Consider the following 27,939-nt stretch of genomic DNA (forward strand, 5'->3'; position numbering starts at 1 on the left):
GCTACAGTCCCCGGCGCACTAGCACACCCAGCAAGCCTGGAGTGTGCGTGGCCTGCCATACGGGGACACAGAGTACCTGAAAGTTGCAGGGCCTTGTCCCTGAACGGCACTCCCGCTCCACATCCAGCAGGTTCTATGGGTCTGTGGATGGAGCCCGGCCTCAGGGCTTGGTGGCCGGAAAGATCCCACTTCCTCAGAGCCCCTCAGGGGGATGGGGAAGGAAAACAGCATGTGGGCTCCAGCCTCCGTACCAGCAATAGGTACCTCAACCTTACAAACCGCAAGTGGGGTGAGAAGGGAGCATGCTGGGGGCCCTAGTATGGGCCCTCTTTTCTTCCATCCGATATAGTCAGCAGCTACTGCTGACTGAACAGTGGAGCTTATGCATGGATGTCTGACCTCCTTCGCACAAAGCAGAAAACTGGTGAGCCAGTGATCCCACTGGGGGTGTATAGCCAGAAGGGGAGGGGCCTTACACTTTTTAGTGTAATTGCTTTGTGTGGCCTCCGGAGGCAGTGCTATACACCCAATCGTCTGGGTCTCCCAATGGAGCGCCGAAGAAAAGGAATTTACGGTAAGTAAACAAAATTCCCTTCTTTGTCGCTCCTAATTGGGAGACCCAGACAATTGGGACGTCCAAAAGCAGTCCCTGGGTGGGTAAATAATACCTCATAATAGAGCCGTAACGGCTCCGTCCTACAGGTGGGCAACTGCCGCCTGAAGGACTCGCCTACCTAGGCTGGCATCTGCCGAAGCATAGGTATGCACCTGATAGTGTTTCGTGAAAGTGTGCAGGCTCGACCAGGTAGCTGCCTGACACACCTGCTGAGCCGTAGCCTGGTGTCGCAAGGCCCAGGACGCTCCCACGGCCCTGGTAGAATGGGCCTTCAGTCCTGAGGGAACCGGAAGCCCCGAGGAACGGTAAGCTTCGAGAATTGGTTCCTTGATCCACCGAGCCAGGGTTGATTTGGAAGCTTGTGTCCCTTTACGCTGGCCAGCGACAAGGACAAAGAGTGCATCGGAGCGGCGCAGGGGCGCCGTACGAGAAATGTAGAGTCTGAGTGCTCTCACCAGATCTAACAAGTGCAAATCCTTTTCACATTGGTGAACTGGATGAGGACAAAACGAGGGTAAGGAGATGTCCTGATTGAGATGAAAAGGGGATACCACCTTAGGGAGGAAATCTTGGCGGACGTTGGTTTCCTAGCCTGTCTCATAGTGGCAATGACCTCTTGAGATAATCCTGAAGACGCTAGGATCCAGGACTCAATGGCCACACAGTCAGGTTGAGGGCCGCAGAATTCAGATGGAAAAACGGCCCTTGAGATAGCAAATCTGGTCGGTCTGGCAGTGCCCACGGTTGGCCGACCGTGAGATGCCACAGATCCGGGTACCACGACCTCCTCGGCCAGTCTGGAGCGACGAGGATGACGCGGCGGCAGTCGGCCCTGATCTTGCGTAACACTCTGGGCAACAGTGCCAGAGGAGGAAACACATAAGGGAGCTGAAACTGCGACCAATCCTGAACTAAGGCGTCTGCCGCCAAAGCTCTGTGATCTTGAGATCGAGCCATGAATGTTGGGACCTTGTTGTTGTGCCGTGACGCCATTAGGTCGACGTCCGGCATCCCCCAGCGGCAACAGATCTCCTGAAACACGTCCGGGTGAAGGGACCATTCCCCTGCGTCCATGCCCTGGCGACTGAGAAAGTCTGCTTCCCAGTTTTCTACGCCCGGGATGTGAACTGCGGATATGGTGGATGCTGTGGCTTCCACCCACAGCAGAATCCTCCGGACTTCCTGGAAGGCTTGCCGACTGCGTGTCCCACCTTGGTGGTTGATGTAAGCCACCGCTGTGGAGTTGTCCGACTGAATTCGGATCTGCTTGCCTTCCAGCCACTGCTGGAACGCTTTTAGGGCAAGATACACTGCCCTGATCTCCAGAACATTGATCTGAAGTGAGGACTCTTGCTGAGTCCACGTACCCTGAGCCCTGTGGTGGAGAAAAACTGCTCCCCACCCTGACAGGCTCGCGTCCGTCGTGACCACCGCCCAGGATGGGGGTAGGAAGGATTTTCCTTTCGATAATGAGGTGGGAAGAAGCCACCACCGAAGGGAAGCTTTGGTTGCTTGAGAGAGGGAGACGTTCCTGTCTAGGGACGTCGGCCTCCTGTCCCACTTGCGTAGGATGTCCCATTGAAGAGGACGCAGGTGAAACTGCGCGAAAGGAACTGCTTCCATTGCTGCCACCATCTTCCCCAGGAAGTGCATGAGGTGCGTCAAGGGGTGTGACCGACCTTGAAGGAGAGATTGTACCCCTGTGTGTAGTGAACGCTGTTTGTCCAGCGGAAGCTTCACTATCGCTGGAAGAGTATGAAACTCCATGCCAAGATATGTCAGTGATTGGACCGATGTCAGATTTGACTTTGGAAAATTGATGATCCACCCGAAACTCTGGAGAATCTCCAGAGTAACGTTGAGGCTGTGTTGGCATGCCTCTTGAGAGGGTGCCTTGACCAGCAGATCGTCTAAGTAAGGTATCACTGAGTGACCCTGAGAGTGGAAAACCGCAACTACTGTAGCCATGACCTTGGTGAAAACCCTTGGGGCTGTCGCCAGGCCGAACGGCAGTGCCGCGAACTGAAGGTGTTCGTCTCCTATGGCGAAGCGCAAGAAGCGCTGATGCTATGGAGCAATTGGTACGTGGAGATAAGCATCCTTGATATCGATCGATGCTAGGAAATCTCCTTGGGACATTGAGGCGATGACGGAGCGGAGGGATTCCATCCGGAACCGCCTGGTCCTTACGTGTTTGTTGAGCAGTTTTAGGTCCAAAACAGGACGGAAGGACCCGTCCTTCTTTGGAACCACAAACAGGTTGGAGTAGAAACCGTGACCCTGTTGCTGAAGAGGAACCGGGACCACCACTCCTTCTGCCTTCAGAATGCCCACCGCCTGCAGAAGAGCCTCGGCTCGCTCGGGAGGCGGAGATGTTCTGAAGAATCGAGTCGGAGGACGAGAGCTGAACTCTATCCTGTAACCGTGAGACAAAATGTCTCTCACCCAACGGTCTTTTACTTGTGGCAGCCAGGTGTCGCAAAAGCGGGAGAGCCTGCCACCGACCGAGGATGCGGTGTGAGGAGACCGTAAGTCATGAGGAAGCCGCCTTGGTAGCGGCACCTCCGGCGGTCTTTTTTTAGGGCGTGATTTAGACCGCCATGCGTCGGAGTTCCTCTGATCCTTCTGAGGCCTTTTGGACGAGGAGAATTGGGACCTGCCCGTACCCCGAAAGGACCGAAACCTCGACTGTTCCCTCCTCTGTTGGGGTGTTTTTGGTTTGGCCTGGGGTAAGGATGTTTCCTTTCCCTTGGATTGTTTGATGATTTCATCCAATCTCTCACCAAACAAACGGTCGCCAGAAAATGGCAATCCAGTTAAGCACTTTTTGGAAGCCGAATCTGCCTTCCATTCCCGCAGCCACAAGGCCCTGCGTATTGCCACCGAATTGACGGCTGCAACCGCCGTACGGGTCGCAGAGTCCAGGACAGCATTAATAGCGTAGGACGCAAATGCCGACGTTTGAGAGGTTATGGACGCCACCTGCGGCGCAGACGTACGTGTGAGTGCGTCAATTTGCGCCTGACCAGCTGAGATAGCTTGGAGTGCCCATACGGCTGCGAATGCTGGAGCAAAAGACGCGCCGATAGCTTCATAGATGGATTTCAACCAGAGCTCCATCTGTCTGTCAGTGGCATCCTTGAGTGAAGCTCCATCTTCCACTGCAACTATGGATCTAGCCGCCAGTCTGGAGATTGGAGGATCCACCTTGGGACACTGAGTCCAGCCCTTGACCACGTCAGGGGGGAAAGGGTAACGTGTATCCTTAAGGCGCTTGGAAAAACGCTTATCTGGACAAGCTCGGTGTTTCTGGACTGCCTCTCTGAAGTCAGAGTGGTCCAGAAACATACTCCTTGTACGCTTGGGAAACCTGAAACGGAATTTTTCCTGCTGAGAAGCTGACTCCTCCACTGGAGGAGCCGAGGGAGAAAAATCCAACATTTGATGTATGGACGCGATAAGATCATTCACTATGGCGTCCCCATCAGGAGTATCAAGGTTGAGAGCGGCCTCAGGATCAGAATCCTGATCAGCTGCCTCCGCTTCATCTTCTGAGACCCTGAACAATGTGATGAGGTCGAGGGGATTTCATAGCGAGCTCGCTTAGTCGGTCTGGGGCTGCAGTCCGTGTCAGAGACCTCACCCTGGGATCCATGGGACACCCCGGGAAGACATTGCTGTTCCCACTGAGGGGAACCAGGGGACAATGATAACACAGTGCCCCTGGCTTGAGATGCCGGCCTGGACTGCAAGGCTTCTAATATCTTAGCCATAGTCTCAGAAAGTCTTTCAGTAAAAACTGCAAACTCCGTCCCTGTCACCTGGACAGTGTCAACAGGTGGTTCTCCCTGGGCCCCCCTTAGCAGAGGCTCCGGCTGAGAAAGTGACACAGGGGCCGAGCATTGCACACAATGAGGGTCAGTGGAACCTGCCGGCAGTATAGCCGTACATGCTGCACAGGCAGCATAGTAAGTCTGTGCCATGGCACCCTTGCTATTTGTGGACGACATGCTGTTGTCTCCTCTGAGCAATACAGGAGGGTATATAGCCACAAATCAACAGTGCACCATACAGTGTAAAGTATAGACTATAATCATATAAACTATAAATACACTTCTGCACTAGTGGGGCCAGCACCACAGGTGCTGCTTACCGCCTGCGCAAAGAGTTTGTGTGGGCACCAGAATTCCTGCCTGGGTCTCTTTGAGCTTGTCTCTCCTCTCCAGCGTTAGCAGAGCTGAGAGGAATGGCTGCCAGCATCCTGGGGAGAGGAGGGAGCCGTGGGCGTGACCCAGAAAAGTGCGGGAACTGGTGCCCCACTGTGCAGAGTGAGGGGGGTGGAGTATGCAAAGCATGCTCCAGCCTCAGTGCTGCCGACCTGTACAGCGTCCCGCCCTTCCCCTGACTGGCAGGGCTGGGGGCGGGAAGAAAGACACAAACACACTCAGCGACGCTGAAGTGTATAGTGGCACAAATGCAGTCAGCGCTGCTGTCCCCGGTGCACTAGCACACCCAGCAATGCTGGAGTGTTGCTGTGCGCGGTCCCCACGGGGACACAGAGTACCTCCAAGTAGCAGGGCCATGTCCCTGAACGATACTCGGCTCCTATCCAGCAGGGTCCTCAGGAGCTGTGGATGGAGCACGGTCTCCTGTGCCTGGAGACCGATGGGATCCCACTTCACCCAGAGCCCTAATTGAGGGATGGGGAAGGAAAGCAGCATGTGGGCTCCAGCCTCCGTACCCGCAATGGATACCTCAACCTTAACAACACCGCCGACAAGAGTGGGGTGAGAAGGGAGCATGCTGGGGGCCCTGTTATGGGCCCTCTTTTCTTCCATCCGACATAGTCAGCAGCTGCTGCTGACTAATCTGTGGAGCTGTGCGTGGATGTGTGCCTCCTTCGCACAAAGCATAAAAACTGATGAGCCCGTAGCAGTACGGGGGGTGTATAGGCTGAAGGGGAGGGGCTTTACACTTTTAGTGTAATACTTTGTGTGGCCTCCGGAGGCATAGCTATACACCCAATTGTCTGGGTCTCCCAATTAGGAGCGACAAAGAAATGTCGACGATGCGGGCTTCAAAAAATGATGCCCGGAGTCGGTGCGTGCACAGATGGAGCTCTCGGCTCAAGATCTCATCTGCGCATGAACCGCCTACGGCCCATTGACCTCCCAGCAGCAGACTTAAGTAAAATGGCGCTTGCGCAAATGAGATCTCAGCTTGTCATTGAGCCGATAACGCAATCTGCGCACACACTGACTCCGGGCAACATTTCTTTGAAGCCCGCAAAGCCGACAGTTTCTGGATGTGGCCTGCTGCACAGCGCCCGCCGCGAGGATTTGGGACACCCGCCGCACCGCATCTCCTACTCCACCCCCCCCTAATAAGACTCCACCGAATTAGGATTATAAAATGGGCCCCCGCTTTTTTTTCTTCTTCAAACCTCTAAATTTGGGGTGCCTCTTGTAAACCAAAAAAAATACGGTATTTGCTTTTTATTTATTATAGATACTTTTGCATTTCAGAAAAGTCATTTGCAAAAAATTCTCTGATGCAGCAAAATTGCTAAACTTTATCATGCGATTCCTAAATATGCAGCCCCCCGAATAACGCGAGGCTCACCAGATACGGCCCCTTCAGGCATGTCAGAGATCCTGATGATTTCCCGGTCACCTTTCAGGAAAAATATTTCATTGTTGATACAGGAGACGGATACGATATCTCCGGCACATTCAAGACCTCCAATCACAGCCTATGGATGGGGGAGGGAAGAGGGTGACAATTATTAAGATATGATTAGAGATGAGCAAGTAAAAAAGAGAATTTTGTTTACTTACCGTAAATTCTTTTTCTTATAGTTCCGTATTGGGAGACCCAGACATTGGGTGTATAGCTTCTGCCTCCGGAGGACACACAAAGTACTACACTAAAAAGTGTAGCTTCTCCCTCTGAGTATATACACCCCCTGGATAACCAATTATAGCCAGTTTAGTGCAAAAGCTGAAGGAGAACATCCACCCACAAGTAGAGATAGAGCAAGAACCGGAACAACCGGAGCCTCTGTCCACAACAACAGCCGGTGATAACACGCGGAACAAGAAACTGCCAACAGGCAACAGGGAGGGAGCTGGGTCTCCCATTACGGAACTATAAGAAAAAGAATTTACGGTAAGTAACAAAATTCTCTTTTTCTTCATCGTTCCTATGGGAGACCCAGACCATGGGATGTCTCAAAGCAGTCCATGGGTGGGAATAAACAGAAACTGAGAAGTAGGCAAAACCTAACTTCACAAATGGGCGACAGCCGCCTGAAGGATGCGTCTGCCCAAGCTCGCATCTGCCGAAGCATGAGCATGCACTTGGTAGTGCTTTGAAAAGGTATGCAGGCTAGTCCAAGTGGCAGCCTGACAGACCTGCTGAGCCGTAGCCTGGTGCCTCAAAGCCCAAGAGGCACCGACAGCTCTGGTCGAGTGCGCTTTAATCCCCGGCGGGAGAGGCACTTGAGAACACTGGTAGGCATCCAAAATGGCCGACCTAATCCGGCGAGCTAGGATCGGTTTAGAAGCAGAGAGGCCCTTACGCCGACATGTGGTCAGCACAAAAAGAGAGGTGCACTGCCTAAGAGCAGCGGTGCGAGACACATAGATCCGGAGCGCCCGCACCAGATCTAGAGTATGCAACGCTTTTTCAAAGCGATGAACAGGAGCCGGACAAAAGGAAGGCAATGAAATGTCCTGGTTAAGGTGGAAAGGAGAAACCACCTTAGGGAGAAAATCCGGAGTCGGACGGAGAACCACCTTGTCTTGATGAAAAACCAAAAAAGGTGACTCCGAAGAGAGCGCAGCTAAATCAGAGACTCTCCTGAGGGAAGTTATGGCCACTAGAAAGACCACTTTCTGTGAAAGACGAAACAAAGAAACCTCCCTAAGAGGCTCAAAGGGGGGTTTCTGCAAGGCCGTGAGGACCAGATTAAGGTCCCAGGGATCCAAAGGCCGCCGGTAAGGCGGAATGATGTGAGATGCGCCCTGCATGAAGGTGCGCACCTGAGCCAGCCGGAACAGCATTGACAGAGCCGAGACCTGTCCCTTGAGGGAATTGAGGGATAGTCCTAGCTGCAGACCGGACTGTAGAAAGGACAGGATGGTCGGCAAGGAGAAAGGCCAAGGAGGATGGCCGGAAGAGCGACACCAGGACAGGAAAACTCTCCAAGTCCTGTGATAAATTTTAGCCGAGGAAGACTTCTGAGCCCGAGTCATAGTGGAGATGACTTCAGGAGGAATACCAGAAGCCGTCAAGATCCAGGACTCAAGAGCCACGCCGTCAATCTGAGAGCCGCAGAATTCTGGCGGAAAAACGGACCTTGTGAGAGAAGGTCTGGACGGTCCGGGAGATGCCACGGCACCTCTACGGACAGAAGGAGCAGATCTGGGTACCAAGCTCGCCTGGGCCAGTCCGGAGCAATGAGGATGACTCGATGGCCCTCCATTCTGATCTTGCGCAGGACTCTGGGCAAGAGAGCTAGAGGGGGAAACACGTAGGACAGACGAAACTGGGACCAATCCTGAACCAGCGCGTCCGCTGCCAAGGCCTGAGGATCGTGGGAGCGAGCCACGTAAACCGGGACCTTGTTGTTGTGTCGGGATGCCATTAGATCCACTTCCGGAGTGCCCCACTTGCGGCAGATTGATCGAAACACTGCCGGATGCAGGGATCACTCGCCACTGTCCACGGTTTGACGGCTGAGATAATCTGCCTCCCAGTTTTCTACGCCTGGGATGTGGACTGTGGATATGGTGGACTTGGAGTCCTCCGTCCACTGAAGGATGCGTTGAACCTCCAACATTGCCAGGCGGCTGCGAGTCCCGCACTGGTGATTGATGTAGGCAACCGCTGTCGCGTTGTCTGACTGGACTCGAATGTGCTTGCCCGCCAACAGGTGGTGAAAGGCTACGAGAGCCAGAAGCACAGCTCTGATTTCCAGCACATTGATCGAGAGGGCTGATTCGGACTGAGTCCAAGTGCCCTGCGCTCTGTGGTGGAGATATACTGCTCCCCAGCCGGATAGACTGGCATCCGTGGTGAGGATCACCCAGGACGGAGTCAGGAAGGAGCGTCCCTGGGACAGAGAGAGGGGCCGAAGCCACCACTGAAGAGAGCTCCTGGTCTGTGGCGACAGAGCCACCAACCTGTGCAAGGAAGAAGTCCGCTTGTCCCAACAGCGGAGAATGTCCAGCTGCAGAGGACGCAGATGGAACTGGGCAAAGGGAACCGCTTCCATTGACGCCACCATTTGACCCAGCACCTGCATGAGGTGCCTGATGGAATGACGGCGGGGCCTCAGGAGAGAGCGCACCGCTAGCCGGAGAGACTGCTGTTTGACTAAGGGCAACTTCACAAATGTCGGCAAAGTCTCGAACTGCATCCCTAGGTACGTGAGACTCTGGGTCGGCGTCAGAGTGGACTTGGGCAGATTGACAAGCCACCCGAATTGAACAAGAGTGGCGAGAGTGAGCGAGACACTCCGCTGACAGCCTGCACTGGATGAAGCCTTGACTAGAAGGTCGTCCAGGTAAGGAATCACTGCCAACCCCTGGAGGTGCAGAACCGCAACCACTGCTGCCATGACCTTGGTGAATACTCGAGGGGCCGTGGCTAACCCGAAGGGGAGAGCCACGAATTGGAAATGTTCCTCTCCGATTGCAAAACGTAGCCAACGCTGGTGTTCTGAGGACGCGGCTTCGTGCGCCAGTGGGGTTTTTGGTCCTTGGCTGAGTTAGTGGACGAGGCCGAGGGCTTAGAGGACGACCAGTTGGAGGAACGAAAGGAACGAAACCTCGACTGGTTCCTGCCCTGGACAGGTTTCCTGGTTTTAGTCTGTGGCAAGGAAGTACTCTTCCCGCCAGTAGCCTCCTTAATAATTTCATCCAGTTGTTCACCGAACAGCCTGGACCCAGCAAAAGGGAGCCCAGCAAGGTACTTCTTTGAAGAAGCGTCTGCCTTCCACTCTCGAAGCCACAAGATCCTGCGGATAGCAAGGGAATTAGCCGAAGCCACCGCAGTGCGGTGAGAAGCCTCCAGCATGGCAGACATGGCGTAGGATGAAAAGGCTGAAGCCTGGGAAGTTAAGGCAACCATTTCGGGCATAGATTCCCTGGTGAGGGAATGCATCTCCTCTAGAGAAGCAGAGATGGCTTTGAGAGCCCACACTGCTGCAAAAGATGGGGAGAACGAGGCCCCTGCCGCTTCATATACAGATTTGGCCAGAAGGTCAACCTGGCGGTCAGTGGAATCCTTAGGAGAGGTGCCATCAGCCACTGATACAACGGTCCGGGCTGAGAGCCTAGACACCGGAGGGTCTACCTTTGGTGAATGAGCCCACTCCTTGACCACCTCTGGTGGAAAGGGAAAACGGTCATCAGAACCACGCTTTGGGAAGCGTTTGTCAGGACAGGCCCTGGGCTTGGTCACAGTGGCCTGAAAACTGGAGTGGTTAAAGAACACACTCCTTGTTCTCTTAGGCAAGGTAAACTGGTGCTTTTCTGCCAGAGAGGGTTGCTCCTCTGATACTGGCGGATTGAGGTCCAGTACAAAATTAATAGACGCAATCAAATCACTAACATCTGCATCACCCTCGGTCAGATCAATGGGGCACATGGAGGTAGCGTCCGAGCCCCCAGTAAAGGCATCCTCCTCGTCCTGCGAGTCAGCTCGTGAATCAGAGCCGCGGGACGAGGAAGGAGAGGGAGCCCTGCGTCTCCTTTTAGGAGGACGGGGTCTGGGATCAGATGAAGAATCCTCTGTGAGCTCTGCAGAGCGAGCCGTAGCAGCAGAGGCACCCTGTGAAGGGGGCTGATGCATGCTCAGCAGAGTCCGGGACAGCTGTCCCATGGAGTCGGCAAAAGACTGGGAGATTGACTTAGAGAAGGATTCTACCCAAGCCGGGGGTTCAGCCACCGGGGCCGGAGCAGCCGGAGGGACCACTGGGGAGACTCCAGGCTGAGGCACCACCATGTTAGAGCAGGCATCACATTGTGGATAAGTGCTCGGTTCAGGCAGTACGAGCTTACATGCAGTGCATATTGAGTACAGCCTTGCAGCCTTGCTCCTAGTGTGAGACATGCTGCTGAAGTGGGGGGCTCTGAACCAGAATGACCCCCAGAGAGTGTATAAGCAGGTCCACAACCGGAGGTTGTGGCTTACCAGACCGTTTGTGTGCCCTCCAGATCCCACAGCCCGGACCCCCAGGGAGATGCTGCAGCCAGCGCCGATCGGCGTGAGAACGCTGATAAAATGGCGCCGGAGCGAGGAGAGGGGGCGGGGCCTACTCTAAGAGCGGGATCTGGAGGGCCAAGGAGATATACAGGGGAGGGAAACATTTCCTCAGAGAGGAGTGTCCCTCCCCTGTGCCGAACGGCCGGTGGGCGGAGCCGCACTGTCCCTCTGCATGACTGACATGCAGGGGCAGTGAAATCAAAACTAGGCCTCAGGCGAAGCCGGGGCCTAAATTTAACAATGCGGCCGGCGCGCAGGCACCCTCGGCGCGGTTCTCAGGTGAAAACCAGAGAACCGGCCGGAAATGTCAGAATAAATACACAGCCCACTCTCCCCCACCATAAAGTACAAGGGACCCCCCCGACAATAACGTCTCAGATACTTAGCTTGTGTGACGCAGGGCCAGGTCCCTGAGGGATGAGTGCTCCGTCCGGCAGGGTCCTGAAAGGGCTGCGGATGGAGACCGGTCTCCTGCAAGGCAGTGAGAACCGTGCTGGCTCCCACTTCAAGCCAGAGCCCGAGGGATGGTGAAGGAGCGCGGCATGCAAGACTCCAGCCCTGAAATCAACCTTAACAACACCGCCGACAAAGTGGGGTGAGAAGGGACATGCCGGGAGTCCAGGCTTGGACCCGCTTTTCTTCAAACTCTTTTCAAAAATCAAAAAAACAGATGAGAATGCATGTGTGGATGTATGCCTCCTGAACACAAAGCATTGAACTGGCTATAATTGGTTATCCGGGGGGTGTATATGCTAGGAGGGAGGAGCTACACTTTTTAGTGTAGTACTTTGTGTGTCCTCCGGAGGCAGAAGCTAAACACCCAATGTCTTGGTCTCCCATAGGAACGATGAAGAAAAAGCAAAAACACTCTCCTCCCCCCCCCCACGCTCACTACTTCCTCCGTGTTCGTGCTCGTACCTGATTGACTGTGTCTATGAGATAGATGCTGTACTCGTCCCAGCTCAGGACCCATCCCTCATGTAAGAAACAGGTCACCAGGCCCAGGTGCTTCTCAGACAGCGAGTATCTTGCTTGGTTCGTTGTGTCCATGCGAGGATACAGCTCGAAAGATTCCAGTCCGCGAGACAACACGTCCTTCAAAATGAAAGTTGACTGTACAGATCCGTGGGCGTCCGCCTTCCAGAGGCGCAGTCCGGGCCGGGCAGCGAACATGGTAAGGTCACTTTGCTTGCAGAGGCTGGGGATGAAGCACGCTCCGTATTTGCCATTGCTGAAATATCAAGAGGACATTACTGGAGATGTGATCGGAAAACGTCAAGGCGGCGTCTGGACGCAATTTCCAATGTGCTAATACAGTAAACAATCCCGATAATCCGGCGCCGACATAGCTGTATTTCTGATTTGGCTTTTTAGTGCCAAGTGGATAGATTTATGAATCCCTGATGAGTATGGCAGTATATGGGGGTATCCGGGCAGAAATATGCATATACATATAGGGCAAAGCATTGGTATTCCCTAGGAGGACGCCCCATTGTGCTTATGTGATCACCTAAAATAAACAGCCATAAATGATGGAATTGATCAAAATATTGACCTCGGCATCTAAAGGTGCTTTCCCGTCGTATTCTTGGTTCTGGAGCGCACCGTTCCCAGATTTCAGCATGATGGAATGGTGCCGCTCCTGCTTGATTGACAGTTCAGACCGCCATGCATCGTCACACCCTTGACCCGACTTTTTCGCTCTCTGAGGCTGAGATATAGGGCAGCTTTGCCTCTGTAGAATCAGAGGGGCGCAGGAATAATTAAACTGTCCGGATCGATGGAGCTCATCGTAAGCTCCTCATCCTGGACAGCTTCAGTGACCCTGAGCTCATCTATTAAAAAGAGAGCATGTCCAGCCACGGCTGCGGTGGTGGACGCTCCTCCATGTCCTTACAAGCATCGCCCAACAACCCTTGCCATGATGCAATGAATCCAGATTCCCGGTGAACACGTGGGCACAGGAGCAGTGCATATGAGAATAAGACGCCTCGAGTTTGACGTATTTTTTTCCAACGACTTACGATTTTCTCGGCTGGTTTCCGACCTGCTGGATGGACTTTTCTTCGGTGTAGAAGAGCAGGCATCTCTGCGTGGTCGATATGAGCAGGACTTTGTGGCTGTAATCCAGCTGGACTATAGGGGACAATTCCTCCAGGATGAGGACGGAGTCGCACGTACCCTAAGCAAAGAGGAACAGTCAGTGACTGACGCAGCAACACGCAGGCCGGAGATCAATCTGATCACATCGCACTCACCTTATCAAAATCCAAATTGGACTGGATAATTTTTCCTCTCTCGTCACCAGAGAATAATTTCATCCCATTGGGGCTCCAGGCCAGGGCCGTGATACTGCTCTTGTGACTGCCGAGGACGTCAAACCTCCGCAACTGCAAGAAGAGATCACAAGTATGGACTCATATTTTGCATTTACCATGTCCCCTTTCTTTATAGGGGTCCGATAGGGTAAACTTGGGGGTCAGATAATGATCGGCCCTGATGCATCTGATCATTACCTGCTCCCCTCACCCCGGCTGCACATACTGACCTGTTTGTTTCGTCCAGGGAGAGGAGACACGAGCTGAAAAATGGCCACCCTGCCGGAAACGGTGCCCACTGCGACCAGGTCATCGAAGCAGCTCAGGAGCTTAGTGACAGATATAGATTCGGTTTTCCCCTGGAATTAAAAAAATAAAGCAAGAATATGACCCAAATGCTGAATGCAAGGTTAAAGTGAGACCCATATAAAACGATGCGATCAATGACCAGGTGACCGCTCCCCTCAAAGATGGCTGACGGTAGCTGCAGTATTCTGTCCTCGTATTCAGTAGGAACGTCAGCTCTGGAGGCCTCTGTGCAGGCGAACGAAGCCGGTACGTATATGCCATTTATGGGAAGCAGTGAACACGCAGGACCTTAGATCTGACTATTCCAGGTCCGCTGAGATCTAGGCCGGCTCTCGGTGGTGGAAATTAACTGCGTGTCATACTGAGCAGCTCTAATGATCGCAGCTAATGGTGAGCGCTAAGTGCTGGCTGTTAATAATGCAGTGAGACCGACGAGGCTTTAACCCATTTAGGGAACTGCCAATTTTCATTTTTGCTCCCTTTCTCCCAGGAGCCATAACTTTATATTTTCCGCTGAAGTCATGATCCCTTTTGAAGCCCAGAACATGGCTGAACTCCACAGGAGCTGGATAAGATGGTAGCCATGGGGGAGGGGGGGCTTCAGCTCCCGGCTGTGGAGGGAAAACGATCGGTGTCGTGATTGGAATTGTACCGCAAAAACGCTGCTGTCACTATAGCGCCACTTTACTGGTCATGCGGCAGCAATCAGAGCTAGCCCTGGTCGCTTTTGGGGGTATTCGTTGGCAATGTGACCCCACTTACATCTCCTGCCCCCTCTAGGCCATAGACATTCATGGATTGCACCTTGCCCGTCGCAGCCACAGGAAACTTACCTCTAAGTTGTACTTCTTCATCTGGTTGGTGTGCCTGCAGTACAGATACAGCATCCGGATGCTGCTGCCGATTGCAATGTAGTCGCCATTGACGTCGATGGCTGTGAGATAGACGATGAGGGATCGGAAACCCTTCTGGATTTTAGCCGGGATGGCATTGAGGATGGAGTACAGGGGGCAGAACTCCTTAAACGTTACAGTTCCTGGCAGAGCGGCCATGGCGTCCAGTCTCACATGGGGAGAAGTGCAGGGGGCTCAGTCCATCATCATCATCGTCATCATCATCATCAGGAGGGAACTGGAAACAAGAAGGAAAGGCACAAGTCAGAAATCTGCAAGAACAAACAAACAAAAAACCCCATGTAATTAATCTCAGCTTCCCCGGAGACTGGCAGTAGCAGGACGCGTGGTGGTATCAGTGCCGGGACCACCCCTTACACCCCACCCCACGGCTGTTATGTCAGGGGGATTTACTTTGCACTTTCAATTCCTTTTTTTTACTGATATTTGCACATTTCCATTCGGTGGGTGTCAGGGGCAGTAGATCCTCAGAGTCACTTCATTTTCCGTTCTGGGGATTTTTTATTTTTTTTCAAGCAGAACCAGAAAATTTCTACAAAATACAGATTGTGAATTCCTACGGACAACATTGGGGTCTCCGGCTGCTGTTATACAAGGTCTGTGCACGTCGCTCCGCGCTCTGCTTTCTCTGCCAGTATCATAATATATGAGCGGACGTCTAAGGGCAGCAGAGCCACAATCTCAGGATTGCTGGGGGTCCCAGTGGTTGGACCCCCAAAGATCACCAGTGCACGTTGCACCACGCTCGGCTTACTCTGCCGGTTGCATAACGAGTGGATGTCTAGGGGCCGCAGAGCCACAATCTCAGGATTGCTGGGGGTCCCGGTGATTGCACATTGCACCACGCTCTTTCTCTGCCGGTTGCATAACAAGTGGATGTCTTGGGGCCGCAGAGCCACAATCTCAGGATTTCTGGGGGGTCCCAGTGGTTGGACCCCCAAAGATCACCAGTGCACGTTGCACCACGCTCAGCTTTCTCTGCCGGTTGCATAATGACTGGATGTCTAGAGGCCGCAGAGCCACAATCTCAGGATTGCTGGGGGTCCCGGTGGTTGGACCCCCAGAGATCACCAGTACACGTTGCACCACGCTCAGCTTTTCTGACGGTTGCATAATGAGTGGATGTCTAGGGGCCGCAGAGCCACAATCTCAGGATTGCTGGGGGTCCCAGTGGTTGCATATTGCACCACGCTCGGCTTTCTCTGCCAGTTGCATAATGAGTGGATGTCTTGGGGCCGCAGAGCCACAATCTCAGGATTTCTGGGGGGTCCCAGTGGTTGGACCCCCAGAGATCACCAGTACACGTTGCACCACGCTCAGCTTTTCTGACGGTTGCATAATGAGTGGATGTCTAGGGGCTGCAGAGCCACTATCTCAGGATTGCTGGGGGTCCCAGGGGTTGCATATTGCACCACACTTGGCTTTCTCTGCCAGTTGCATAATAAGTGGATGTTTAGGGTCTGCAGAGCCAAAATCTCAGGATTGCTGGGGGTCCCGGGGGACGGACCCCCAGAGATCATACGTACATGTTGCACTGCGCTCGGCTTCCCCAATCAATGAGTGTATAGAAAAAAGATTCCGGTCTTTGTGAGCGCTAGTAATAGATCTTTGATCTTTTAAGAAATTTGGCTTTATTATTAATAACATAAAGCTCTTGTATTAACACAACACGTTTCAGCAAGATACACTTGCCATCCTCAGGTGGATCAATCAATGAGTGGACTGTCAGGGGTCGGCTGCCACCAGCGCACGCAGGAAGCTGTAGCCGGCAGGCGGCGCAGGCAGCAGTAACAGTCTATTAGTAAAACAAACAAAATCCAGTAATCGCAGATCGAATATTCAACTTCAAAGCACCGAATACAACACAAAGGACGCCTGTGCTAGAATCTAATCAAAGGGGGGGGGGAGCCCCCAATCAAGGATTGTACAGGAAACCATTCATTACACCACAAAATTGTCCTTTAATCACAAACCTGTCCCCAAGACAATGGACAGAAGGCGTCATACAGCTGCCTGCAACAAAGCGGCTCTTCTCCTACAGAGCCGGGGCCACGACACGGACAGGAGGGGACAAGAGCCAGTGCCGGACAGCACTAATGTGTGCAATGCTGAGGAATCAGAACAAGCAGAGCTGCGATGTAAAGTATGGGGGAGACGACTAGCTGTAGAATTCCAGGGCATGTACAGGCTGCCTCGGAATAATAAGCCTTCCCTGTGCAGCGCGCCTTTGTGCGGTAATAATAAGCCTCCCCTGTGCAGCGCACCTTTGTGCGGTAATAATAAGCCTCCCCTGTGCAGCGCACCTCTGTGCGGTAATAATAAGCCTCCCCTGTGCAGCGCACCTCTGTGCGGTAATAATAAGCCTCCCCTGTGCAGCGCACCTCTGTGCGGTATTACTCATCTACCAGTGACCCTCATTTTCCCTATTTAAGTCTATTATTAAGAAATGCGGGAACATGAGTGATCGGAGCCCGATTTCTAGATGTCATAACCTCGTGACCCCCGGCCCCTGTAGTCACTCCGTGCTGCGCCCTGCGGTGCCTCCATTACATTACAGACAGAATCGCCTATAAATCCATCACTGAGAGTCCATTACACTAATGAAAACCGGCATGCCTGCACCGCAGGACTGAGAGGGGAGATCACCCCAGAATCACATCTCCTCACCCCTGCCCAGAAGTCGCACAAACAGCCCCATCAAAAAGTAACACCCGGGAAGGACAAAAAATGGGGGGAGAATCCGTGCAGCCAGTCCAAGCTCTGTATAAATTGTGGGGGGGCAGCCAGTCTGGGCTCTGTATGAATATGGGCTCTATATAAGGTGACAGGAGGGGAGGGAGCCCGGTCCATGTGTAAAAGAGAATCAGGGTCCCTGTGTAAATGGGGGGGGGCCGGGTCCTTGTACTAAATGTGGGCAGGGGATCTGATTCCTGTATAAATGGCGGGGGGGTGGCAATTCCCTGTATCCTGGTCCCTGGCAGGGGGTGCAATCTTTTTGAGGGTCTGTATTAGTTTTCTGTGGTGGGGAGCAGGGATAGTTGAATACACAATAATGTCACATCACGTATACATGGTGGACAAAGACAATCGCTGCCACAATCACAGGGGACCCTGGTAAACACATAAGAACCAGGACTGGGGGACAACGAAGAGCTGGTGAGAGGGAGAACCCAGGCACACAATATGGACACCCCCTTTAAGAGCACAGACACCCATCACACACATTGTACCTGCGCATCCTGCCGCATATCCCTGCACAGCAGACCTGCTCCCCAGATCTCCCGCTGCCCCCCAGATCCCTCTCACCTGTGCCTCATCTCCCCCGCTGCCCCTCTCACCTGCTTGCCCGCTGTTCCCCTCACCTGCCCGCCCGCTGCTGCCCCCCTCACCTGCCCGCCCGCTGCTGCCCCCCCCTCACCTGCTCGCCCGCTGTCCCCCCTCACCTGCTCGCCCGCTGTCCCCCCTCACCTGCTCGCCCGCTGTCCCCCCTCACCTGCTCGCCCGCTGTCCCCCCTCACCTGCTCGCCCGCTGTCCCCCCTCACCTGCCCGCCCGCTGCTGCCCCCCTCACCTGCCCGCCCGCTGCTGCCCCCCCTCACCTGCTCGCCCGCTGTCCCCCCTCACCTGCTCGCCCGCTGTCCCCCCTCACCTGCTCGCCCGCTGTCCCCCCTCACCTGCTCGCCCGCTGTCCCCTCACCTGCTCGCCCGCTGCTGCCCCCCCCTCACCTGCTCGCCTGCTGTCCCCTCACCTGCTCGCCCGCTGCCCCCCTCACCTGCTCGCCTGCTGCTGCCCCCTCACCTGCCCGCCCGCTGCTGCCCCCTCACCTGCTCGCCTGCTGTCCCCTCACCTGCTCGCCCGCTGTCCCCTCACCTGCTCGCCCGCTGTCCCCTCACCTGCTCGCCCGCTGCTGCCCCCCCTCACCTGCTCGCCTGCTGTCCCCTCACCTGCTCGCCCGCTGCCCCCCTCACCTGCTCGCCTGCTGCTGCCCCCTCACCTGCCCGCCCGCTGCTGCCCCCTCACCTGCCCGCCCGCCCGCCCCTCACCTGCTCGCCTGCTGCTGCCCCCCTCACCTGTCCGCCCGCCCCTCACCTGCTCGCCCGCTGCCCCCCTCACCTGCTCGCCCGCTGCCCCCCTCACCTGCTCGCCCGCTGTCCCCTCACCTGCTGCTGCCCCCCTCACCTGTCCGCCCGCCCCTCACCTGCTCGCCCGCTGCCCCCCTCACCTGCTCGCCCGCTGCTGCCCCCCCTCACCTGCTCGCCCGCTGTCCCCTCACCTGCTCGCCCGCTGCTGCCCCCCCTCACCTGCTGCTGCCCCCCTCACCTGCTCGCCCGCTGCTGCCCCCCCTCACCTGCTCGCCCGCTGCTGCCCCCCCCCTCACCTGCTCGCCCCTCACCTGCTGCTGCCCCCCCTCACCTGCTCGCCTGCTGTCCCCTCACCTGCTCGCCCGCTGCTGCCCCCCCTCACCTGCTCGCCCGCTGCTGCCCCCCCCCCTCACCTGCTCGCCCCTCACCTGCTGCTGCCCCCCCTCACCTGCTCGCCTGCTGTCCCCTCACCTGCTGCTGCCCCCCCTCGCCTGCTGTCCCCTCACCTGCTCGCCCGCTGTCCCCTCACCTGCTCGCCCGCTGCTGCCCCCCCCCCCATACCTGCTCCTGCCCCCCCTCACCTGCTCGCCTGCTGTCCCCTCACCTGCTGCTGCCCCCCCTCGCCTGCTGTCCCCTCACCTGCCCGCTGCTGCCCCCCCTCACCTGCTCACCTGCTGTCCCCTCACCTGCTCGCCCGCTGCTGCTCCCCTCACCTGCTGCTCCCGGTCTCCGTCTCTCTCGTCTCCGCCGCTCCTGACGCAGCTAATACACATCCCCCATTCCAGACAACCAAAACACCGGAGCCGGCCGTCCAATCAGAAGCCTCTTTACCCGTGACGTCACTCCACTTCCGTTGTGAAGCGGAAGTCGGAAGTGAACGAGACTATGGAGGGTCACGTGTCCTGCCGCTGACTCCTGCCGCTGACTCCTGCCGGCGGGATGGAGGGTGAGTGATTCCGTCTTCAGCGGTCTATCAGTGTAGACATTAAGCTGCGAGCTATGGAGGCAAATAAATGAAAACATTGAAAGCTACCCGGCCAGTTAAAACGCTTGTTTCATTTTTTCCTAATGAGAGCTGCAATCTGATTGGTTGGTAGAGAAGTCGGCTCAGACACTGATTTTGCAGCATTTTGCTTTGCGACTATAGCCAGATTTACACCAATTATGCAAAGTGCAGTAATCTTTATATTTTACAATTCTTGTCTCAGTAACACCCGGTGCACAGAATAGGAGGATTTTATTTCTTACATTTTTATTATTTTTGACATTCAGGTAAAACCCCTAAGAAGACGGCGTTGACGGGCAGCGCCAGGAAGATCAAAGACAACGCGGCGGACTGGCACAACCTGCAGCTGAGATGGGAGAGCTGCAATGATGCGGCTTTCGGGCCCGCCAACAAGATCGTCAACCTCAGAATAAGCGGCCAGTAAGTGAGGAGAGCGGCTCTAATGGGTTAATCTACAGCGGTAGCGGACCTGCTGGCGGTAGAGCCTCCTTTTTGGCAGCAGCGGCCATTTTTCCCAGTTGTGGAACCTTTATTTAGTCACAGAGTCACTGGGCTTCCTAGAACGTGTAGTTACTTGTAACCACCACCAGAGGGCATCGAGTCACCAGCACCGCAGATATAGAGACGTTGGTTTATTAGGGGGATTGCAGGGGACCCCATTATACCTGGGGGCAGATTATTATTAGAGATCTGGCCCTTTAAGTGTGACAATTTTTTTTCTTAGATCATATGAGAAGCTGATCTTAGACGACGCGGCGCCCGCTCAGACCAGTCCGGACAAACAAGAGCTGCAAGGATTGTGCTCAGAGCTACTGGACCAGTTGGAGAAAATGGTTTGTCTCTTCCCACGTTGCTTTTTTTTATTTTTTTTTTCATCAGTTTTACAGAAGTTTTAAAATATTTTTATCCTATAAAGATCCAAATCCAGCTGAAAATGGAGAAGCTGACGTCTACGTTCAAAGGTGTGTGCGAGCTGGAGGATTATCAGCGCCGGGGCGAGGAGCCTGGACCGGTACTATTCCATACGTGGCCCACGGCGGTATTCTGTGAGTATTTGGTGTTCTGGATGTGTAGGAAATGTTTGTTTTTTTTCTTGCACTTTCAATTTTTGCTTCCTCCAAGAGCATTAACTTTTTTTTTATTATTATGATTCAGTCTCCACAGACTGTCAGGGGGTCCTACACCGGTGTCACACAATGAGTGAACAATCCCAAGAACCTTTATTACATACAATAAAACAATCCAGCACAAAGAGGGTAAAATAGTCCAGGAACACAGATACAGTCCAGTAACAGTATAAGTACCCTGGAGATGAGGCAGAATTCTGCAGTCTTTTCAAGGGTAATGAGGGTTTCTCGTAGGCTATGTGCGCACGTAGCGTTCTGTCCCTGCAGACATTTCTGCAGTGATTTGAACAGCACACGTGTGCTTCAAATCGCTGCAGAAAGAGTCCGTAGTGAAAAAAAAAAGCAGATTCCATGCGCTCTGACTGCAGCCCCTCCCATAGATAGAGCGGGGGATGCATGCAGAGCGCACGGAATAAGTGACATGTCACGTCTTAGAACGCGCGCTTCGGGCAGCAGCCGAATCGCTGCGCTCTAAGACGCCACGTGCGCACGTCTCCTGCATAATCTTCATAGATTGTGCTGGGGACGCAGGACGCATGCAGTTACGCTGCGGTGCAGATCACAGTGTAACTGCATGCAAATATGCAACGTGCGCACATAGCCAAAGTCTCTGGAGTGCTGGCCCTAACATCAGCGTCCCACAAAGGATCTATCCACTGCTTCTCTCTTGTCCTCCTCAGTCCCTCTGTATATAGAAGGGTAGGCAGACAGGATGGATATTTTCAGGACTATGTCAAGGGAGAAATATTAGGTAAGACTGCTAATGGAGTTTTTGCTCAGGGCACCAGAGGCACGGGGCCAAATTAAATATCTGCGCAGATATAATAGAAGACTCAGAAAACAATGATCACAGAGACTGTGTTCACTCTTTGAGTCAGTATAGGCGACCCGTGGAATGAATAGATCAGATATTAGTATTATATTTCAACCTTCAAACATGTACAAAGTATCAAAATCTGTCTTTTTTCATCCATGGAAGCCGTTTAGGGAGGTTCAGGGAGTTGTGTAGGGACAAAGAGACAGGCATTTCATCCCACAGATATCACCACATTCCTTCTGTGTGTGAAACTACTGATAAGACTTTCACTCATCATTATGAAAGCCTTCCCTGATTATTGTTCATTCTGGCTTCATTATCTTTGGTTAACCAAATTATTATGGCGTCTGTGCGATTGTCATATAGACACACAGATAATTATACAACTACATCTATATTTTGATTATTTACATACACAGATAATCCTATTACATTTGAACAAACAATCTATAGCCCAGGCTACCTTCACAGCTAAGCTGGGTTTACACACTGCAACATCTCAAACGACATCGCTGTAACGTCACCGGTTTTGTGACGCAATAGCGATGTTGTTTGCGATGTTGCAGTGTGTGAATCACATCAGCGACCTTGTGAGGTAAATCCGGAGATATGACGATAAATCATGATATTCAAGTTATGTCAGGAAGCCCTCTCCTGGTGTCACCCCCCCTTTCCTTCACACAACTCCTTCAATCAGAAAATTTACCACAGGGATAAACGGTTTGTTTAGCAGATAGGTGTCAAAGGAACTGGTCTGTGTTCCACTTACACCTCCATGGCCATCTCCTGTGATATGGAGATTAGATGATGTGGGAACAATGGACACAGGATGACTCCCTGCCGTGACCCTGTGGTAGGGGCTGCTATCTAATTAGCAAGCTTGGAAGTATCCAGACAGAACGACTCCAGTACAATATGGTTCATATCTCGCAAGCCATATTTCCGATAAATATGGCAACCATAAAAATGGTGTCTCTGCATGCGGACGATGCTGGCACACCTTTTTATGGGAGTAGGACATTGGGAAGTACCCCAGGCGTGATATCAGCCAATGGGGAACTAGTAGACAAGTCATGAGTCCTCTCGTTCTGTAGCTAAATTCATAACTGTCACAATGAGAGCGTTGGCGTCCGCCTACGACGCTCCCAGGCAAAGTTATGGCCCATATTCCATGTTGTGGATATTGTCCATAACTCCAGCCAGGGGTGGAGCAGTGCTCCCTCTGAGGTCACTAAGGTAGGAGGGGACCTGGATTTGCCCAGGTTGATAACCCTACTTCGGCCATTTTCCAGTGTTCTTTCGCTGGGGGTCACGTGTAGGAAACATCTGTGGGAAGGATCCTAGAAACCTGGTTCACGGCGCCCCCCTGTGGCCAGACGCACAAGGTAACTGCTGGAACTGTGTATGCCTGTTTGTAACCCATGCTTTGATTGTAACTGTACTCTGACATATGTATATTCTGTAGATCTCCTATTGTATATATTGTAGTTTCTAGTGTGCTTTAGGCTGATTAAATTATATAATTAATCTTGGGCTGTTCTGTTATCTCGATCTTGAATCCCACGTCTGTGTGTTCGGCTAATAGTTACCGTGAAGCGGTTGGTGGCAGCGAGTTGTGCCAAGGATTATTGTGGGGAGGCCAGTGAGATTCGGGGAGGTTTTATATATTCCGCCCGCGGAGGTCGGGGGAATATATACCCTACTCTCACCGGGGACCCTTCAATAATCGGCATAAGTAGTATAGCGGCCTCCTTGCTTATTGTCGGGCAATTCCATAATTGGCCTGACTATAAGAGGGGCGCTAGAGAGCGCGTCACGTGCTCTGTCTGTCGGTCGGGAGGTATAAAGGAGGGGTGACCCCCACTTGTTACCCCCCGATTGTGACGTACTGGTAGCCAACGCGGGGGATTTCTGAGTGACCCCCCCCCCGGTGGTTCGTGACATATTGGTGGCATAGCGGTGGGATCGAGATAATAGTGTGTGTGAGTGTGAGACCCATACTCCCAGACACTAAAGACTGCCTGCAGCAGCTGTGGCTACTGGGGTCTTCAGACCAGTTCCTTTGACACCTATCTGCTAAACAAACCGTTTATCCCTGTGGTAAATTTTCTGATTGAAGGAGTTGTGTGAAGGAAAGGGGGGGTGACACCAGGAGAGGGCTTCCTGACATAACTTGAATATCATGATTTATCGTCATATCTCCGGATTTACCTCACACCTGGCCCCTGCTGTGAAGTTGCTGATTGCTACAAATCGTTCAGGACCATTCCTAGGTCCTTTGTTTCCCGCTGTGCAGCATGCATCGCTAGAAAGTTTCAGTGTGTGAAAGACTTTGCAGGGACTTTGTTAGCAACTTCCCTTTCAAAAAGCTGCTTATCAACGTCCCCAATGACTAGCTAGGTCGTTCTGCAGGTCCGGATCGCTGTTGCGTTGTTGGCCAGGTTTGCCTGTTTGACAGCTCACCAGCGACTCAACAGAGACTTAGGGAGGTCGCTGTTACGTCACAAAACCGGTGACGTTACAGCGATGTCCTTTGCGATGTTGCAGTGTGTAAACCCAGCTCTAGAGACGGAGGCACTACAGGGGGTGATATTCAGCATTTGCAGAGCAAGGGAGCAATGAATGAACTGTCAGGAAATGAGAGAATTCAATTATCCCACCTTTTGTATTGTAATTAAGACTCCAGACAAGATGTGGAATACACAACAAGGCAACACTCTGACAAAATATCACTGAACCCTCCATATCACACCATCAGACAGACATATAAATTCATTTTTTTGTAGAACATCCTGAAAAATGGTGGAAACCCCGCAAAAACTTATGCCATGGTCTTTGTGGTTTTGTTTTTATACCGTTCATTACAGTAGATTACAAAAGTGAGTGCTTGACATAACGGCGGCCACTAAAAAGATTGACACTTTGGGCACAATTTTGTTCATTTTTACCTAGGGGTGTACTCACTTTTGTTATCAGTGGTCAATAACATGGAAGAAAAAACTGTTACGCTTTAAAAATCTTTTTTTTATTTTTGCCTTAGTCTTTTTGCACTTGCGATTGTAGCATACAGTTATAATCATGGTTGGCTTAGAAAAAGGGGGTCAATTATGGCTAGAGATGTCACCTCTGGGACCCCCCAAAGAGGGTTTTAGGCTGTGTACTCATTATAGGTGATATCTGTCACTCACTTGTTTCGACCCCATTAAGGTGACTTTGCGCTCAGCAGTCCCTTTGTTTTCCACAGTAGTGGAGACCCCTGGAGCGAACATTGATGGCAGGACCTAGCGATTGTCACTGACCCGATACCATCACACAACCGGCCAAGTGAACATTTTACCGCTTTCTTATTTTGCAGACGAGACCTCCTTCAAGATGTCCGAAATGTATAAAAAGGAAATCACCCTGAAGAAGACTATTGTGGGGGAGATCGCACATACGGCGGAGCAGGACCTGTTAATGGTGTATCTGTCCTGCTGGTTATATCAGCCGTACGTCGATAGTAAAGTCCTCCTGGAGAGCATGCTGCTGGAGACCGGGCACCGGCCCCTGTGAGGGGAGGCCACTTCGGGATTGGATGTGATCCTGGCACCAGCCCCTGTGAGGGGAGGTCACTACGGGATCTGATTTGTGGTCCGGGCATTGGCCACTCCGGGATCTGATTTGTGGTCCGGGCACCGGCCCCTGTCAGGGAAGGCCACGCCGGGATCTGATTTGTGGCGCGGGCACCGACCCCTGTCAGGGAAGGCCACTCCGGGATCTGATTTGTGGCGCGGGCACCGGCCCCTGTCAGGGAAGGCCACTCTGGGATCTGATTTGTGGTCCGGGCACCGGCCCCTGTCAGGGAAGGCCACTCCGGGATCTGATTTGTGGTCCGGGCACCGGCCCCTGTCAGGGAAGGCCACTCCGGGATCTGATTTGTGGTCCGGGCACCGGCCCCTGTCAGGGAAGGCCACTCCGGGATCTGATTTGTGGTCCGGGCACCGGCCCCTGTCAGGGAAGGCCACTTGGGGATTGGATGTGATCCAGGCACCGGCCCCTGTGAAGGAAGGCCACTCCGGGATCTGATTTGTGATTCGGGCACCGACCCCTGTCAGGAAAGGCCACTTGGGGATTGGATGTGGTCCGGGCACCGACCCCTGTCAGGAAAGGCCACTTGGGGATTGGATGTGATCCGGGCACCGGCCCCTGTGAGGGGATGTCACTCTGGGATCTGATTTGTGATCAGTGTACCGGCCCTTGTGAGGGAAGGTTACTCCAGGATCTGATTTGTGATCCAGGCACCAGCCCCTGTGAGGAGACGTCACTCTGGGATCTGATTTGTGATCCAGGCACCAGCCCCTGTGAGGGGACGTCACTCTGGGATCTGATTTGTGATCCAGGCACCAGCCCCTGTGAGGGGACGTCACTCTGGGATCTGATTTGTGATCCAGGCACCAGCCCCTGTGAGGGGACGTCACTCTAGGATCTGATTTGTGATCCAGGCACCAGCCCCTGTGAGGGGACGTCACTCTGGGATCTGATTTGTGATCAGAGCACCGGCCCCTGTCAGGGGAGGCCACTCCGGGATTTGTGGTCCTCATGTACAGTTTTCTCTTAGCTCAGGGCTTGACGTCCCCCTATTACATTTAATTATTGGTAATGCAACTAACCGAAAAAATCAATACTGGGATTTGGGGGTCATAAATAGAACTTTTCCCCCACGGAAGTTATGTGGGACTCAAATATTTGCGATTAAAGTACAGTTTTGTGTATGCAGCTCCCATGCGGGCCTCTGTGTCTCCAGGATCAGACTCTCTCACAGCTCTGTGCGGTCTTCCTCCTGCAGTTGACAATTACCGAGCAGGTTGCGGGAAAAGTAGGAATGTGATTAAATGTGGCAGAGACGCATCATCTGCACAGGAGCTGTATACAGAAAACGGGAGGAGATTCAGCCAAGCGTAGATGCATCCTGCAATATTAAATGTATAACAACCGCCATAAGGAGCTCAATCCATCATTATAGCTGCAATATTGTAAAAACCTTTTTGTTTTTCTATCCTATGGAACAGGCAATGCCTTTACAGGGCGGAAAACAGTGATTTATATTTTCTTGTGTTACATCCCGTCTCAGGTTGTTGGGTATTATACGATGTACGGTTGACAGAGGCTATTAATAAAAAAAAAAAAAAAAAAAACTAATTGAGCAGCAAAAGGCAGTTACAGGATTTGTTTGGTTTAAAAAATATTATACAGAAATCGGTTATGCCTTTAAAAAAAAATAAATCTGAGTGTTCTTAAATATTTCCAATAAAATGCTGATCACCTCTGCACATAGCACAACAATGGGAGTGGATGATACATTCTTGTGTTAGTTGTTACTTTTGTCCCGTCTTTCGCAGCCTATGAAGGTTAATAGTAGGGGGGTCTCTAATAGGATTCATGTGGACAACTAGATTCTTGATCCTAATGCCATCAAAAAAAAAAAAAAAAAAAAATCAGATCACACAGTGACCAATGTAATGTTATAGGGACGTTGTCACAGGGTCCTTGTCTGATATCACACAAGTAACAGAACGAGAGATGGGTGAAAAATCCAAAGAATATTCCATGCAATCCAGAATATCCATCAAATAATCCACCACACAGAGGGTAAAATAGTCCAGTAATGGCATAAATGTCCTGGGGATGAGTCACAATCCTCCAGCAGTCCTTTTCCAGGCAAATGGGGGTTTCTCAATGGCTCTCTGGGGTGCTGCCTGTAGTCGCAGCTTCTCCCCCCAGAGGATCAATCTTCTTCCTTGAAGTTCTCCACAGACTGACTAATCTCCAGGTAAACCAGAGTTTAAGGCCCCGTCCCACACAAAGAGATCGCTAACGAGATTGTTGCTGCATCACCACTTTCGTGACGCAGCAACGATCTCGTTATGTGTGATACCTACCAGCGATCAGGCCCCTGCTGTGAGTTGACTAGTCGTTGTTGAACAGTTGGGACCATTTTCTTCAAAGGCGATGTCCTGCTGGGCAGGACCATCACTGTGTTTGACGCCTCCTAACCCAGACCCAATGCCTGCCGAGATCATTATACAGGTCGCTGATCAGTACTGCGTCTTTGGTAAGCTGTGACTGTGTAACATCTCACCAGCGACTTAAGGTACCGTCACACTAGGCGACACTCCAGCGATCCCACCAGCAACCTGACCTGGCAGGGATCGCTGGAGTGTCGTTACATGGTCGCTGGTGAGCTGTCACACAGGCAGATCTCACCAGTGACCAGCCAGCAGCGACGCGTGGAAGCGATGCTGCGCTTGGTAACTAAGGTAAATATCGGATAACCAACCCGATATTTACCTTGGTTACCAGTGCACACGGCTTGGCGCTGGCTCCCTGCACTCCTAGCCACAGTACACATCGGGTTAATTACCCGATGTGTACTCTGCTACACGTGCAGGGAGCGGGAGACGCTGGTAACGAAGGTAAATATCAGGTAACCAAGGGAAGG

At 52.9% G+C, this 27,939-nt stretch overlaps 2 protein-coding genes across 3 annotated transcripts in view; one reads left to right on the forward strand and one right to left on the reverse strand.

The window, feature by feature from the left end:
* Positions 1-19,332, reverse strand: part of TECPR2 (tectonin beta-propeller repeat containing 2) — a 39,706-nt gene extending 20,374 nt beyond the window's left edge. Inside the window, exons 1-7 of one of the 2 annotated variants that reach the window (XM_075330215.1) lie at positions 19,225-19,332; positions 14,349-14,646; positions 13,437-13,565; positions 13,147-13,278; positions 12,913-13,070; positions 11,807-12,119; positions 6,239-6,368 (exon numbers count right to left, since the gene is read on the reverse strand). In XM_075330215.1, coding sequence (XP_075186330.1) covers positions 6,239-6,368; positions 11,807-12,119; positions 12,913-13,070; positions 13,147-13,278; positions 13,437-13,565; positions 14,349-14,567 — 1,081 coding nt within the window. In that variant the 5' untranslated portion in view covers positions 14,568-14,646; positions 19,225-19,332. Of the gene's footprint in view, positions 1-6,238; positions 6,369-11,806; positions 12,120-12,912; positions 13,071-13,146; positions 13,279-13,436; positions 13,566-14,348; positions 14,647-19,197 lie in introns of both variants that reach the window. The other variant, XM_075330216.1, reaches the window with a different exon arrangement.
* A 51-nt stretch (positions 19,333-19,383) lies between these two features.
* Positions 19,384-26,799, forward strand: CINP (cyclin dependent kinase 2 interacting protein). Its single transcript, XM_075330217.1, has 5 exons — positions 19,384-19,457; positions 19,784-19,937; positions 20,242-20,350; positions 20,434-20,563; positions 24,817-26,799. Exons 1-5 carry the CDS (start codon positions 19,451-19,453, stop codon positions 25,011-25,013), a joined length of 597 nt encoding a protein of 198 aa, XP_075186332.1. The 5' UTR covers positions 19,384-19,450; the 3' UTR covers positions 25,014-26,799.
* The last annotated feature ends 1,140 nt before the right edge of the window (positions 26,800-27,939 follow it).

The sequence above is a fragment of the Anomaloglossus baeobatrachus genome, chromosome 12, assembly GCF_048569485.1.
Source record: "Anomaloglossus baeobatrachus isolate aAnoBae1 chromosome 12, aAnoBae1.hap1, whole genome shotgun sequence".
NCBI lineage: Eukaryota > Metazoa > Chordata > Amphibia > Anura > Aromobatidae > Anomaloglossus > Anomaloglossus baeobatrachus.